The sequence below is a fragment of the Uloborus diversus genome, chromosome 3 (genome assembly GCF_026930045.1).
Source record: "Uloborus diversus isolate 005 chromosome 3, Udiv.v.3.1, whole genome shotgun sequence".
Classification (NCBI taxonomy): domain Eukaryota; kingdom Metazoa; phylum Arthropoda; class Arachnida; order Araneae; family Uloboridae; genus Uloborus; species Uloborus diversus.
The window spans coordinates 164,334,237-164,349,130 of NC_072733.1; the positions used below are offsets into that span (position 1 = coordinate 164,334,237).

Sequence of the window (14,894 nt, forward strand, 5' to 3'; positions counted from 1 at the left end):
TCTCCCTCACAGCATTTCAACGCTCGCGCAGTATACTTACCATTGCTATCACAGAATAATTCAAGATTAAAAACTCATTCATTCAATCTTTGTCGCTATCGCTGTATGTAGCACTCAGTGAAACTTTTAGCACACTAACTTGCGACTTGCCGCCTGGCGACTAAATGTCTTACTTTGAAGACTAAATAAACCCAACTGGCCACAACTAAGTTTTAACGGAGTGACTTACTTCATCCATATCTATTTTCTCACACTTAGTTTGTGACATAAAAACGATATATAACGAGTTCCGAAATAGTGCATCCCATATTGCCAACGAATAAAAAAGTCATTACTTGTTTCATGCCAATACTTTATTCCACAACTTATTTTTTACTGTAGTACCTCTTTGCTTTTATTAAAAAAAGTAAGAGTCCTGACTAAAATGGCTACTAATGACTCAAAAAAAGTGCTTACTGAACTAAAAGTGTCTATCGGCCGCTGGTGATTAACTAAAAATTTCAATCTTCAGGTTTAATCTTAAATCAATTACTCCACGCCCTCAAAAACTAGCTAGTGCAAACGCAGCGGGGTCAAACGTACCTTGGGAGCAAGGGCGCCTATATGGGGGGAGGCAAGTAGGGGCTCAAGCCCCCCCCCCTAGAATTTAGAATTTTCTTGCTTTTAGTACTTTTTTTTTTGCAAAAATGTAAAAACATTTCTTCAGCCGTTAATGAATAAGTTATGAAAAATGTCAAATTTTAATAAATCTAAAATTTGCATCCATGGGGAAAATATCCTGCTAAACCATGGGGCAAATATCTGAGTCTCCCTTACAATTTTGCATATGGGCGCCCTTGCTTGGGAGTAGGGGAATATAGAAAGAAATGCAAATGAATGACAATGCAATTGGGTCCCATATGCCAATACTTTATTAAACAACATACTTTTTAGTGTAGTACCTCTTTGCTTTCACTAAAAAAAGTAAGAGTCCTGACTAAAATGGCTACTAATGACTCAAAAAAAGTGCTTACTGAACTAAAAGTGTCTATCGGCCGCTGATGATTAACTAAAAATTTCAATCTTCAGATTTAATCTTATGTCTTAAAACGATGTTTGACTCTGAGAAGTCAAGAGTGTGTTGAAAACACTGCAAGTCAGTTTAATGATACACGAAAGTTTAGAAATCCGGATGAAGTCACACATTCGAACAACTCATGGGCATCCATATGTGCAATTTTAGAGGAGGACTAAGAAAACTTCACTGTTTTATAATGAAAAATAACTTTCTGTTTAATATCTTCTGGTTATAAAGTGCGTAAAAGTAATATTCCTCTCCTTCCTAAAAGTTTTTCTCTCAATTTTTCGACATGATACTTCCAACCTCAAGCAAAGGGATTCATATTTTTGTTTTCTTTAGAAGAGAGTGAAAATCTGATACCTAAAATACTTTGCCATAATTCTGAAAGCAAATTTAGTGTCATTTAAAATTATTGATATTTTTTACAGTGAAAGAATTTCGAATAAGTCATTCATTATTGGCTTTTGTAAAAAGTTTTTATATTTATGTTCAAATTTTCAAAAAATATGAGGTACTAATGATTAGAGGGGGTCTCGAGCCCCCCTCTTCCTCCATTTATGGACACCCATGGAACAGCTTCAAGTACCCTACACAGTCAATCCTTTTAAATCATGCTTTTATATTTAACCAACTGTACTTATTATATTCATTAGAGCACATGGAACGTCTACAACGATACATCAGTTTTCTAAAATAGGAAATTAAAATTCACTTACCGTAATCTGAATATGACTCAATAGATTTGCAAGCAAAGGCGCATCCTGGGCTCTAAAAACAAAATAGATAAAATTCAATTTACCTTTTGAAGCTCAAAATCTCAAATAATTTATATGGGTTCAGATTTGATACAATGTAAATCTCTAGTAAAGCTATAAGTTAATTGGTTTAAAGAGTTCATTGCTTATTTGTAAAGTCTATTGTAATATCCAAATTTAAATATCATGTGCACAGGGCCGCCGAGAGAAAAGGCGGGTTCTCTGTCACTTTGCTCTCCGGAGTCTCCTTCCCCTTAAAACTTACAAAAAAATTATGCTACTCGGATTCCAAGCCGGGCTCTCACAAGAGACGGGACTCTAGTTCCTGATTTTAAAGAATTTGATTTCTGCTAGTTACAAATAAATTAAAGAACATTTAACGGGATTGTAAAATTAATTTTATTTCTTTTGGGAGGACACCAGCCCCTGTGCCCCTCCCCCCTAAAATCCACTATTGGGAAGGGTTGGGGGAGGGGAGGAGAATTGACTTTTAACAATAATCAAACTTATGACAAATCGCAATACATCATTTAAAACAAGAAAGTGGGTGTAAAAAAGAGAAAATAAGAACATTTGATTCTTCTCCTCGATACCACGTATGTGTGTGTGATGCCTATCACAATACTTATGATAAAATATATCTAGGTCAAACAGCCTATGCTTTCTATATATGATTTTCATAGCTGTGCAAAAGAATAGCAATAAAAATGTATTTTCTTTTGGATTATACGTATTTCGACGCAAGTAAAACAACTATAATAGTTTTATATTGTCATTACAGAGATTCGGGACGATATTCCTCATCTCATTGAAAGTTGTATAAAGTGATTGCATTTACTACTATTACAATAATTATCTTAATGGTTATTATTATTTCCTCTCCTTTAAGATGCGCATATTAATTGACGTTATCAGCGTTTGACATTACAATTACTAATCAAGGTAATAACTATCGCAAGTAGTAGTGCTGTTATCAAATAAATTATAACACGCTTTAACATTAGTTATTGGACTACCAAGCGTTATGATGAACATTTAACGATATCCATTATCTTTTCTTAAACATATCTTGAGCCGCAGGTTAACCAAGCCACAAAGTTTTAGTTGAACATTTTAAGTGGATGTGGAGTTAGGACTGCCAACAGAAATTAGTAGCTGTCCTTGATGAAAAGCCTCAACATTCTTCTTTTAACTCAAAAACTTTTACTTTTGTTTCTCTGTTTTTACTAAAATGGGCAAAAAAATGTCACTATTTCGGAATAAATTTAGACATTAATCTCAAGCTTCGCATTAAAATTTTTTAATGAACTTGTATTTTCTAAATTGATTTTTCACGTAAAAGCCGATTTCTTTCTAATTGATTTGAGCATTAAAAAAAAAAATCCTTTCACATTTATAAGAATGAGAGAGAGAGAGAGATTCATTTAGCACTTTTTCTAAAGCAATTTTTTGGAAATTTATGTTTTTTTTTTTTTTTTAAATTTTTTTACGCAAATATGTTTACAGCATCAAGTTATTGATGTTTTTGTGACAAATCTGTAGTTTTAAAACTTAGTTTCTTTTGAAACTTTCTCTCCCAATAAAATCAAAAAATTGCTTAGTTAACACCAAATACTTTTCAATTTTTGTCTTAAAATTAACTATTACTTTTTCTCTCTAGCGCTTTACGTAATTTACGGATGGTCCCATGCAGCGAAAAGGAAACAACGAAAATAGAACAAAGCATTCATTTAGGCAAAATATTTATTCTATAAATAAGTACATAAAAAAAATATATATATATTTTTTTATATATATATCAGTCATCAGTTGATTTTATTTCCCCCCCCCCAAATCCCGTAGGGAGGGGGGGAAATAAAATCAACTGATGACTGAATCAAGAGGCCTCTCGCTTATCATCAGCGGTGGCTGCATAGAAGGTTGAAAAAGTGAAAAATTTTCTGCTGAAAAGTATTTGAAATATTTATTGACAAGAGATAACCGAATAAATACTGTGGATTATGAACATATATTATTCTGCAACAGTTTTCAACAGAGAAACGAAATTTAATTTTTATTTTTTATTTTTCACAAGAAATAAAATAAATTTTTTGTCGGAGTTATACTACTTAATTTCGCCACTGTTTTTGTTACGACTTTAATAACGTATTTACATACTGTTTTTCCTGTCTGAACACGTGCTTTCCTTTAAAAAAATTTAATCCATAAATTACAGTATAACGAACCTTAGCAATTCCCGAAGAAAGGGGGTGATTTTTACTTTGAAATTACGCAGTATTTTTTTGAACCGTCGGTATAATATCTAATATATGTTTTTTTTTTTTTTTTTTTTTTTTTTTTTTTGCAGCCCAACATTTAGCTCATTGATATACAGGACTCCAGAGAATATAAAATTAAAAAAGCTCAAACGTTATTTTAAAAAAAAATATAGGCATTAAAAAAAAATTAACTCTTTCTGTGTGTGATTCCAAGTGAAATCTGTATGCTCCACCGAGTGTAACATTTGACCGTAAATCACAATTTTCTACTTATATGCAAAATGAATAACTTAAGGTTTTCTGCTCTGAAATGCATTTTTCTATATGCATACAAAAGTGTCTAAAAATGTTTAATGTTTTCAAAAAAAGCTTGATGTTCATTATCGTTTACGTTTTACTCTGTTATTCGTTCATTATATTGAAAACGTAATTACGGCAAAATCGAAATTTTTAAATGGATCCTTTCGACTTAGTTCTAAACAGGCGCGACGGTATACGTATATAAAAGCTGTTATATATAATAGAATGCTTTAAAACATCTACGTTATGCATCTAATCTTTTTATTGGCCAAAGGCGAAATAAGTTTGAAAAAAAAAACTTTTTGCTTTAAATTCAAAATAAAACTCAGGTCAAATATGGTTAATGCCATATTTGAGCTGTATAGTAATAAATTGTAATTCCTTTAAAAAGATTTGACAAATAACTTTGGAAGAAATCACGAAGAAAGTATAGATAAAGATAACTTCTTACGTTTCCCTTAAAAAATTTCACATTGTAGGAAATATACTGCCAGAAAATCTATACTATTAAAATCTGCTCGCGTCTGTCTGTAAGTCTGAAGTTCAATCTTTTCGAGAATCGTTGCAATTCGAGAGCCGAACGAGGTACCGATCGATTTAAAATTCTCCAAAGAAAACAATGAGATCAATCTCGTAATTGTACTGCTTTAATTAGCGGAGTTATGAATTGAAACGTCAATTAACAACACGTTATCGAGAATTTTTATTTCTTTTCTGTTGCCATTCAACGTATGGGTTAGAAAATAAAATTCTAATAATAATTGTTTTAAGAGCGCAATTTTTTGGCTGCTATCCAAATCTTAAAACAACTGTTTTGTCTTTTTAGAATTGTAATTTAAGTTAGCTTCATTTCTCTTTTACTCTGATATACACTCTGTCGCAAAAAAATATATGCACCCAGAAGAAATTGAGTTACACTCACGAAACCTGGCAGGCAAGTAGTTTATAAGGAGACAAGAAGATGATTAAAAATTCAGAATAAAAGATAATTTTATTAAGCAGTTACAGCATGCAAAAGGTTACAAATCAGTAAGTAGTAAAGCCACCTCTGGCAGCTATACAAGCCGAAACACGACGTGGCATCGAATCAATTAGGTCACTTATGCCCCCTGTGGAAGATCATGCCATAATCTTTGCAACTGCGTCGTTAATTCCCCTGTATCCCGGGATGGCTGCAGTTGCCTTCCCAGCACGTCCCAGACATACTCTATTGGCGAAAGGTCCGGTGGCCTGGCAGGCCATGGGAGTACGTCATATCCCTGAAGACAATATTGAGAGAGTCGCGCAGTATGTGGACGAGCATTGTCCTGCTGATAAATGGCATCTGGGCGACTTGGTAGCATGGGCAGAACAATCGGCGTTAAAATGCTGTCCATGTATCTGCGAGCTGTCAAAGTGCCTTGAAGAACAACTAGAGTTGATCGTATGTCCTAAGAAATCGCTCCCCACACTGTCACACTTTGTGAAATGACTGTATGCCGGATCGGAGCAGTGACTGGTGCGCCTCCACACACGTGTACGGTGATCATCAGCACTGAGACTGAATTGGGATTCATCGCTGAAGATCAGACGCCTCCAGTCTGTTACACTACAAGCTGCCCGAGGTCGGCAAAAATCCAGTCGACACTGCCTGTAATGTGGGGTCAGTGGCAAGCGTCTTAATGGACGTCGGCTCCTTAAGCCAACTTCAGCCAGTCGTCTCCTAATGCTTTCCTTTGATACCACCGGATGCCTGGAAGGAGGTAAGTGACGTTGAATCGATGCTAGCGACGTTGTTGGTGCCGACGTGGCCGCTCTTCTGTTTGCACGATCCTCGCGTCCATTTGTGTTCCTGGGAAGCCCTGACCCTCCGCAACGTAGCCTCTCCCTTCCATGATCCACTGTTGCCAACACCGAGCAACTACCATATCACTCGGGCCGTGGTAACCCGATCGGTAGAGTGTTGGATTCGGGGCCGGAGGGTCCTGAGTTCGAACCTCGATGGTCGAAGATCCACCGTCGTCATTAAAGGGGACTGGGCGACGTTAAATATGCTCGTGGTCTCAATGTCCTCCAAGTGAAACGATACCTCTGGGGATGCTAGCACCAGGTAGCTATTAGCTCCTGGTCTAGTTCTAAATTCTCATTAACTGTTCGATCCGGTGATGGTGCTGCCATCTATCGGTATAAAAAATAATGGAGGCAAGGCACTTAGTATGCAGTCCTCGACATAAATACAGTTGTAGTCAGTTGTGACTCTAAATCGAAAATACCATATCACTCCGACCGAGGTGGCGGCTGATAATCCTGTTTGACCAACCTGCTTCTCTGAGGCCTATAATACGGCCCCTATCAAACTCCGTCAGCTGTTCGTACTGCAGCCGGTTACGTCTTAGAGGCATCTTAAGTCACAATAGTCTACCGAAGTCAACAGATTCGATTGAATAGCCCTACGGCACAAGTACTCATGCTTTTAAACTCTCCCACCTGTGCAACTCATATGCTCATAGCGCGCTTAGCCTTTTTTCATTGGCGCTGAAATTTTAATCATTTGCATATCAGCTACCAAACTGCATTTGTGCCGAGTTTCATGATTGTGGATCTAATTCTTCTAGGTGCATATATTTTTTTGCGACAGAGTGTAATATATATCCTGAAACTATTTTTAAAGCAATTTTTTTGTATAGAATTATATTTTAAAAACTAGCTTCGTTTCTCTTTTATTCTAAGCAGTGATTTTAATTTCTTTCTGTTGCCATTTTACATATGTGTTAACAAATAATATTTTTAAAAATATTTCAGTAGGACTGACGTCATTAAAACAATCAATCGGACTAACCGGTTGCTCTATTCAAGCATAAGCTTCATTTATCGTCTGTCTTTCTTATTTTTAATAACCAACGCTGTTAACTCTTTTCAGCATATAGAACATATTTTTCTTTAGTTATGTTTATTTATTGTAGCGTAAATTTTGTAGTGTAAATTTACCATAACTAGCCTCATATCTTGGTAAATTTAGAAGATGCGTCTAATTATGTTTATTTTGTTGGACTTCTTCCCTTCATATGGGTGAGTTTTAGAATTATAATAACTCTTTTTTTCCCTGCTGTTTTTACTTTAGCAATACATTTTGTATAGTTAAAAAGAACACGTTAAATTAAGATTGTTTAGATTTCTTTAAATGAAACAGAGTTCCAGAACAAAAAAGTTGATTTTAATGATTTTAACTAAAGCTTGGTTGGAAGCTGTTGACTTGGTATTAAAGGAATGCAATTATTGGTACTTAATGAGTCCTGATGCTTTAGTTTCACGTAATCGACCAAGCAATATGTGTCATTTGATGATAAAAACTGATTGTTATTGTACATAAATATTTCAGATATAGTCTATCAGATGCAATTCCGTTTAACGTGAGAACAGATTATAGTTGATAATGCATATATTTTCATATTTCGTGGTTATTGAAAGTACTCATAACTTGTATCATTGATAACTATTATTGACGTTAGTGAGATTTTTGCCAAAAATATGTTTTGCTGGTGTTTTGCATACCCTGCATTTATTTATTCCTTAACGCGTTAGAAACTGATGTTAGAGTACTACAAAAACATCAACTGGACATCTCTTTCATTTTTTAAGTAGCCGTACAACGCCGGGCTACGCAGCTAGTCTATATTGTTAACGGTAAGGCCTAGAAAACGGTAAGGCCTAGAAAACACTTTTTTCTTTCTTTTTTTTTTTTATAATATAAAACTTTTTTGGGAAGCGAGAAACTCTATCGTGGTTTTTGAAATTTTTATATTCTACTGTTTTTATGTGTAATTTGTGTTTATATGTACGAGACTTTTAAGACTGATTAAGAAATCTTCCTGGACAAATTTGATTGAAATCTTAAAAATGTTCCATTTTATACTGTTTTTTTTTTTTGAAAAAAATTAATTTTGTTGTTCTAATATACAAATAATTTTAGTTTCTTTTCGTATTTTAAAAGTTACTTTTTTGAACAATTTATAGACATAAATGTGCATTCCTCGTATAAAAAATAAAAAGTTGAATCTTCATATACAAGAAATTGCATATATATATATATATATATATATATATATATATTTATATATATATATATATATATATATATATATATGTATATATATATATATATATATATATATATATATATATATATATATATATATATATATATATATATTTAATAATCAATTAGGAAATTAAAACTTGTATAATATGTTCACTGCAAAAAAATTTTAGTGTATCTCAACACCAAAAACGGTGGCAACTACTTTACACCAAGTTTCGTGTAGTGAAACACCACAGATAATTATTGGTGTTAAAAACACCAAGACGAATTTTTGGTGCTGTCAGACACCAAGAATTCTTCCTGGTTTTTGATAACACCAAAAATTATCTGGTGTTTCACTACACTATACTTGGTGTAAAGTAGTTGCCACCACTTTTGGTGTTGAGATACACTAAATTTTTTTACAGTGTTAAAAATTAAAGATGCTTATACTCAAAAATTGAAATAGTGTTGAAAGCTGTTTTATTAATTAAAAAATGATTTCTATATAGTAGAGCTTAAAATTATTGTTAAAGCTGTAAAACAATTTCAGATACGTGGTTTTAGTTATTTTTATTGATTTTTATACAAAATACCGAACTGCTCCGCTAAATTTTAAATTGCTCCTCAAAATCACCACAGATGGTTCCTCCAAGGTTGGCAACCCTGGTTTAAACTCATCAATTGTTACCCTCTGCAGGCGACTCTGAGCCGCTGTACGTGGCGAGCGGGGATTAACGAGCGAAGTGAGCAGGGGGCGTTGTCCCCAAGTATAACAGTAATAATACAACACACACCCACACACACACACAAATGTCGTTTAAGGTCAGGACAAATAAATGTTTCCCCCAAAGTTGTGCGGTGTGTACAGTTTCATAGCACTTTCTTAGAGAGAGATGCCCAAGTCATTTCATAATTTCCAATAATAGTGGCCCATCGGATTTTTCTACTCTATAAGAAACATCCTTTTTTCAAACTTGAAGACAAAAAACCCGGTTTTGATTTCGGCCGTATTCTATAATAGGTCTGGTTATAGCGATCGTTCTTACAGCTTAAAAATAAAAACCAAAATCGCTATATGGGGGTCGCTTTAACGAACTACAACTACAATTATCCCAAGTTGCAAATTAGGCAAATAATGATGAGTCTTTGCGCCGAAGGAGAGGGTACATTGGGAGAGGGCACAAATTCGTATGTTCTTTTGCGTTACCATAAATTATCTTCGCGGTAAGTAAAGAAAACACACATTCGGCTATTAACATTTTGATTAATAACTGCCTCCAGGGAAGGGGATGGAATGATGCATAGTCTTTCGATCTTAAGTAACATTCTACAAGTTGCTGTGGAAAGATTCTGTTCTTTAGGCTGATTGGAACCCTGATTTAATGTTCAAAAAACAGGATGATGGAAAACTTTAGTCCTAGGGAGTGATGTTGTATGTATATGAGACATCATTCTTCAATGCACATTTTTCTTCTTCTTCATTTTGTTTATTATGAATGGAAACCAGATGATTTAGGAAGGCAAAATACTTGGTGCACGTGACGTCTTTCATCATGCAGCGTAACTAACAATTAAATGCTTAATTAAATATATTGATAAAATGTATCTGACTGAAAATTCTTACGGATGTCGAAGTGACGAGGATTCTGACTGACGATTAGGAATGTTCACCTGATGTGTTACTTCATTTGAGTTTTTTTTTTTTTTTTTTTGAGGGGGGGGGGGGTCTTTTTTTTCCTTGGTCGTTGCGCTGAGTTGACTGACAAAAGTAATTGCGAAAGGATAAATTAATGAGGTTCTAAGCAATTTGTATTAAACATTGATTCGATTACTTAGTTTTCTGTTGGCATAGGAAACATAATTTGCATTACGAGAAAATACTTCATTTTTAAAGCATATGATTTGATTTTTCAAATTATATCGGTATATATACTTTTTAAATAAGTTTATAAATTGAAAAACATAAAATTTGTGCTCATTCATATGAAGCAATGAGAAGCAAAGGGATGTAAGTGAACGTTTTAAATTTTCGAGTAAAACGCGTTTAAAGTTCAGATCCCAGGTAGGCTTTCATTTTTCTTTTTTTTCTAAATCATGCTGTGTAGTTGCACCACAGCTACTAGCACCATCTCTTGCCCTGAAAGAGAGAAGAGATTCTCCTACCGTTTGTACTGATTCACCAAATTTTTAATTTTTCCACCTATATCCTTTTGCTTCTCGCTGCATCATGTGTACTATATTCTTTTTTTTAAACTAAAGGTATATACATTCTTAGACGGGGGGGGGGGCAACGGACGACGAAACTCTCCTAATTATTAAACTATTATTCATAATAGGAGAACAACAAAGGTGCCAATCGAAATTGGTGTCATCGACAAGTCTTCTTCAAAAGAATAGAAGCACAATTTTGATAAGGGCGTAATACAATGAGCACTAACTAAAAAAAAAGAATACCCTATTTTCGAAACTAAAAATGAATTCAGAAGTCTGCTCAAATTAATCTAACTACTGAATTCAATTACTTTTTGACTATTAGAGTGGATGATATTCCCAAGAGAACCGTCAATATTTTTAACATGTCCGTTTACTACTCGAGTTTCATCAAGCAATGAAAATAAACGTCAATGTATTTGAAAGAGAAAATATATATTATTTGTTATAACATTATGACTTATAATACGTTTTCTGAGTAACTCCTTACGAAAAATGGTGGTGTTCTTAGGATTTCTGAGTATTTCCAAAGATGAAAAAGTCAGCACTGGTTTACTACCCTTAAAAGATGATTTTTTAAAGCATCGCAATGAAAATATTGTGTGGTTTTAGCTGAAGTTTTGCAAATCCATATTAAAGCCCTTCCACATTAATTATTATCCGAATTATAATATTGTTTCAGATTTTTTTTTCTCAAATACTAATTTCAGAATTCTTTACAGAAATAAAAAAAGATATTTTTGTGTTGATTTATATTTTGAAGTACAAAGAACAAGCAGTGCTGTCACCATAGTAGTTCGAATCTATTATAAGTAAAAGTCTCAAAATGGTTTTTAGCTGTACGAATTAATTTAATAGGGTCTGGTGGAGGAAAGTGGTCAATGGGGGTAAAGTAGTCATAATTCAAATAAAGGGCTATACCTTAGAAATAAATGTTCGAATGAATGTGAAAATTTCATTTTAGAGTAGTGCAGTTAGAAACTACATTTTGAATACAAAATTTTACAACTGGCAAAATTTTATTTGGTAAAAAAATATTTTGAGTGATTATAAATTTTTTTAAAATATAAACACCTTTTTTAACTTCCTTGGGAAATTTTGTTTGTTAGAATTATGAACAGATTGACTGCGCAGGAAGCTTCCTACATGTCTCAAGAACTCATACTCATTAGCAGTTAGCTGAATCTATTTTGAATAATTTTTTAGAACAATTTTAGTAAGATGGGGTAAAGTGGTCATAATATTAGGCTTAACGAATATTGTTCTTTTAAAATCACTTAATCTTTAAGTATAAGGCAGGTATAAATTAAATATTAATTTCACTTAATATGTATTGTTTTTACAGTAAACAAGGTTAAATATATGAGTATATGCGCATGCATACGCATATACTCGTGTAAGCACGTAAATATACGTATTCACATAAATGCACCAATAAACACGTATTTGGGTATCTCGTAGTATTTTTTATCTATACAGATATACATTCGACTATACACGTATATACCCGCTTATACTCGTACATATACGAACACTTATATACTCAGGTAGACACGACGTATATACACGTACGTACTCGAGCTGACACTTACATACTAGCATATGATATACATGTATGCAGGGTGAATTTAAACTCTTGGGCAAATTTTTAAAAGGTGTTAGAGAGGAGGATAAGAAGTAAGAATCATAAGAAACATATGGCCACAAACTCAACGCTGACGCGCTACATGCGCGCAAAGCCAGAAACTAATGAATGCAAAACAGATCACAAATTTATTACAAAAAAGACAATTTTACACAACGACTTAAGAAAGTTTTAAAGTGATTGATGAAACTTGCGCCCGGCATCTGTAATACATGCGTCGCAATCACTCTGTTGCAATTACGAGACTCTTGAAAAACTTTCATCAGTCGCTGCGCCTTTGTTGCGATGCGTGTATTAGAGCTACTACAGGCCTTACTTTTTAACAACTGTATAAATATTTCTTAGGAACTAAAATATCGGGTAAAATCATCTTTGTGTAACAAATTTGTGACCTGTTTTCATTCCATCGATTTCTGGCTTTGTGTGCATGTAGCGCTATGATTCTTTGCTTCTTATCTTCCCTTTTCACACCACTTAGATTTTGCCCAAGATTTTGCAGTCACTATGTGAGCATACATGTATATTATCGGATATACTCGTAGATATACGTGGATACATGTACTGGTGTTTACACGTAAATGTACGTATATACGTCTAACAAGTATAGAATCGTGTTTACACGTAAGCATACGTATATACTCTTGCTTTCACATATATATACATGAGTAGACACGTACCAAACACGCACTGGATATATCCACGAATTAACTCGTGTATACCCGTATATGTATGTAAGTACACTACTGGCCGTTAAAATTGCTATACCAAGAAGGAATAGTCTGAATGAAACAAAATTGTGCACACGTGATGGCAACATTGACACTAGAAAACGATTACAAAATGAAAGCAAAATGATATTTATTAATGGAAAAATCTCACATGAATGGAGGTTTAAGTACCCTGTTGCGCCACCTCTAGTTGGAATTTAAGAACCGATACGGTCGTGCATTGATGTACAGCAGTTTCGTACAATGTCTTACGTCTTCTCGTACCACAGTTGCTGTAAACGCGCCACTAATTTGATAAAACTTACAGGCTGTCCAATTTACCGTCTCAAGTGATCCCAGATATGCTCAATTTGTGACAAGTCACAAATCGCAGACCAGAGCATCACGCAGACCAGAGAAAGTGATTATGCGGAAGATTATGCCTTTACACCCTTGCTGTGTTTGACCGAGCATTGTCATGTTAAAAAATGGTTCCTAGGAGCCCCGTCGTGAGTGCTAACACGTATGAGTTTGATCGAAGGAGTGGCACGTTTACAGCAACTGTGGTACGAGGTGACGCAGGATATCGTAGGAGACTGTTATGTCTCAATACCCGATTGTTTCGCTTCAAGTACATCGTACATTCACGCTAGAGATGGCTTAACAGGGTACTTAAACCTCCATTTATTCGAGATTTTTCCAACCATAAATGATCAATTTGCTTTAATTTTGTAATCACTTTCTAATGTCAATTTTAATATCACGTGTGTAAAATTTAGCTTCATTCTGGCAATTTCTTCTTGGTGTAGCAATTTTAATGGCCAGTATTGTATCTATGTGCACTTATATATGCGTATATACGTCGACTATACACGTATATACTCAGAAAATCAGGTATGCACCTATATACTCGAGATACATGTGCAAACACGCAAATGATGTTCGTTTTGCGCGTATATACTCGCATATACACGTGACTCGTATATACTCGTATAGACACGTATACACTTCTGTAGGCAATCACGTATACATGCTTATATGCTCGTGTATACACGAATATACTTGAGTAGGCACATGCATGCATGTATCTGATGTATACATGTATTTATTCATATATGAACATGTTTACTCATGTTTACACGACACGTATATACTCGTGCATACCCGCATATACTCGTACATATACTTGTAACTATAAAAATAACCGAAATATACAAATAATAGAGTTATTTGTAACAGTTTTGCAGCTGTTTTTGACTATGACCACTTTACCCCATGCTATGACCACTTCCCCCCCCCTCCCCATGGGGTAAAGTGGTCATAAATACAAAGGGAAATGAAAATGTTATAAAACTACTTAAATCAATATTTTTTTTCCTGAAATTCAATGTACGTGTTCTTTAATAATGCAATGTAAAATAATAACAAAAAAAGTTGAAGTATTTAAAGAATTTATTGTATTTATTATCCACCTAAGTTGAAAACCTACGATTTTATGACCACTTTACCCCACCAGACCCTACGTATTTAATAATTTAATTTTATACGTATAATTTTCTCAATAAATATGAGAGAAAAAAAATAAACTGTCGAGGATACTGAACAAATCAACGCGTTTAAAAATTCAAGTAAATGTATTCACAAACTGTGTGCTGCATAATAAAAAGGCAGGGCCGACGAGAGGCCTTGTCCATCTAGTCGAAAACTAGGATCCCTGCCCTAGAGGGGGCTCGACTCGGAACCGGAGTAGTCTAAATTTTATAACTTTTGGGGGGGGGGGGGGGCTGGCATCAAGACTGACAATGGGCCCGCCTTGGCTCTCGGCGGCCCTGTAAAGAGGAGAGGGGATCAGGATAGGACCACGTAATATTGTCATATATGAGTAGTCACACAGACTC

At 34.4% G+C, this 14,894-nt stretch overlaps 1 protein-coding gene across 1 annotated transcript in view; it reads right to left on the reverse strand.

The window, feature by feature from the left end:
* LOC129219032 (uncharacterized) overlaps positions 1-14,894 on the reverse strand; it is a 58,670-nt gene that overhangs the window by 22,922 nt on the left and 20,854 nt on the right. Inside the window, exon 4 of the mRNA XM_054853352.1 lies at positions 1,777-1,828. Coding sequence (XP_054709327.1) covers positions 1,777-1,828 — 52 coding nt within the window. The remainder of the gene's footprint in view (positions 1-1,776; positions 1,829-14,894) is intronic.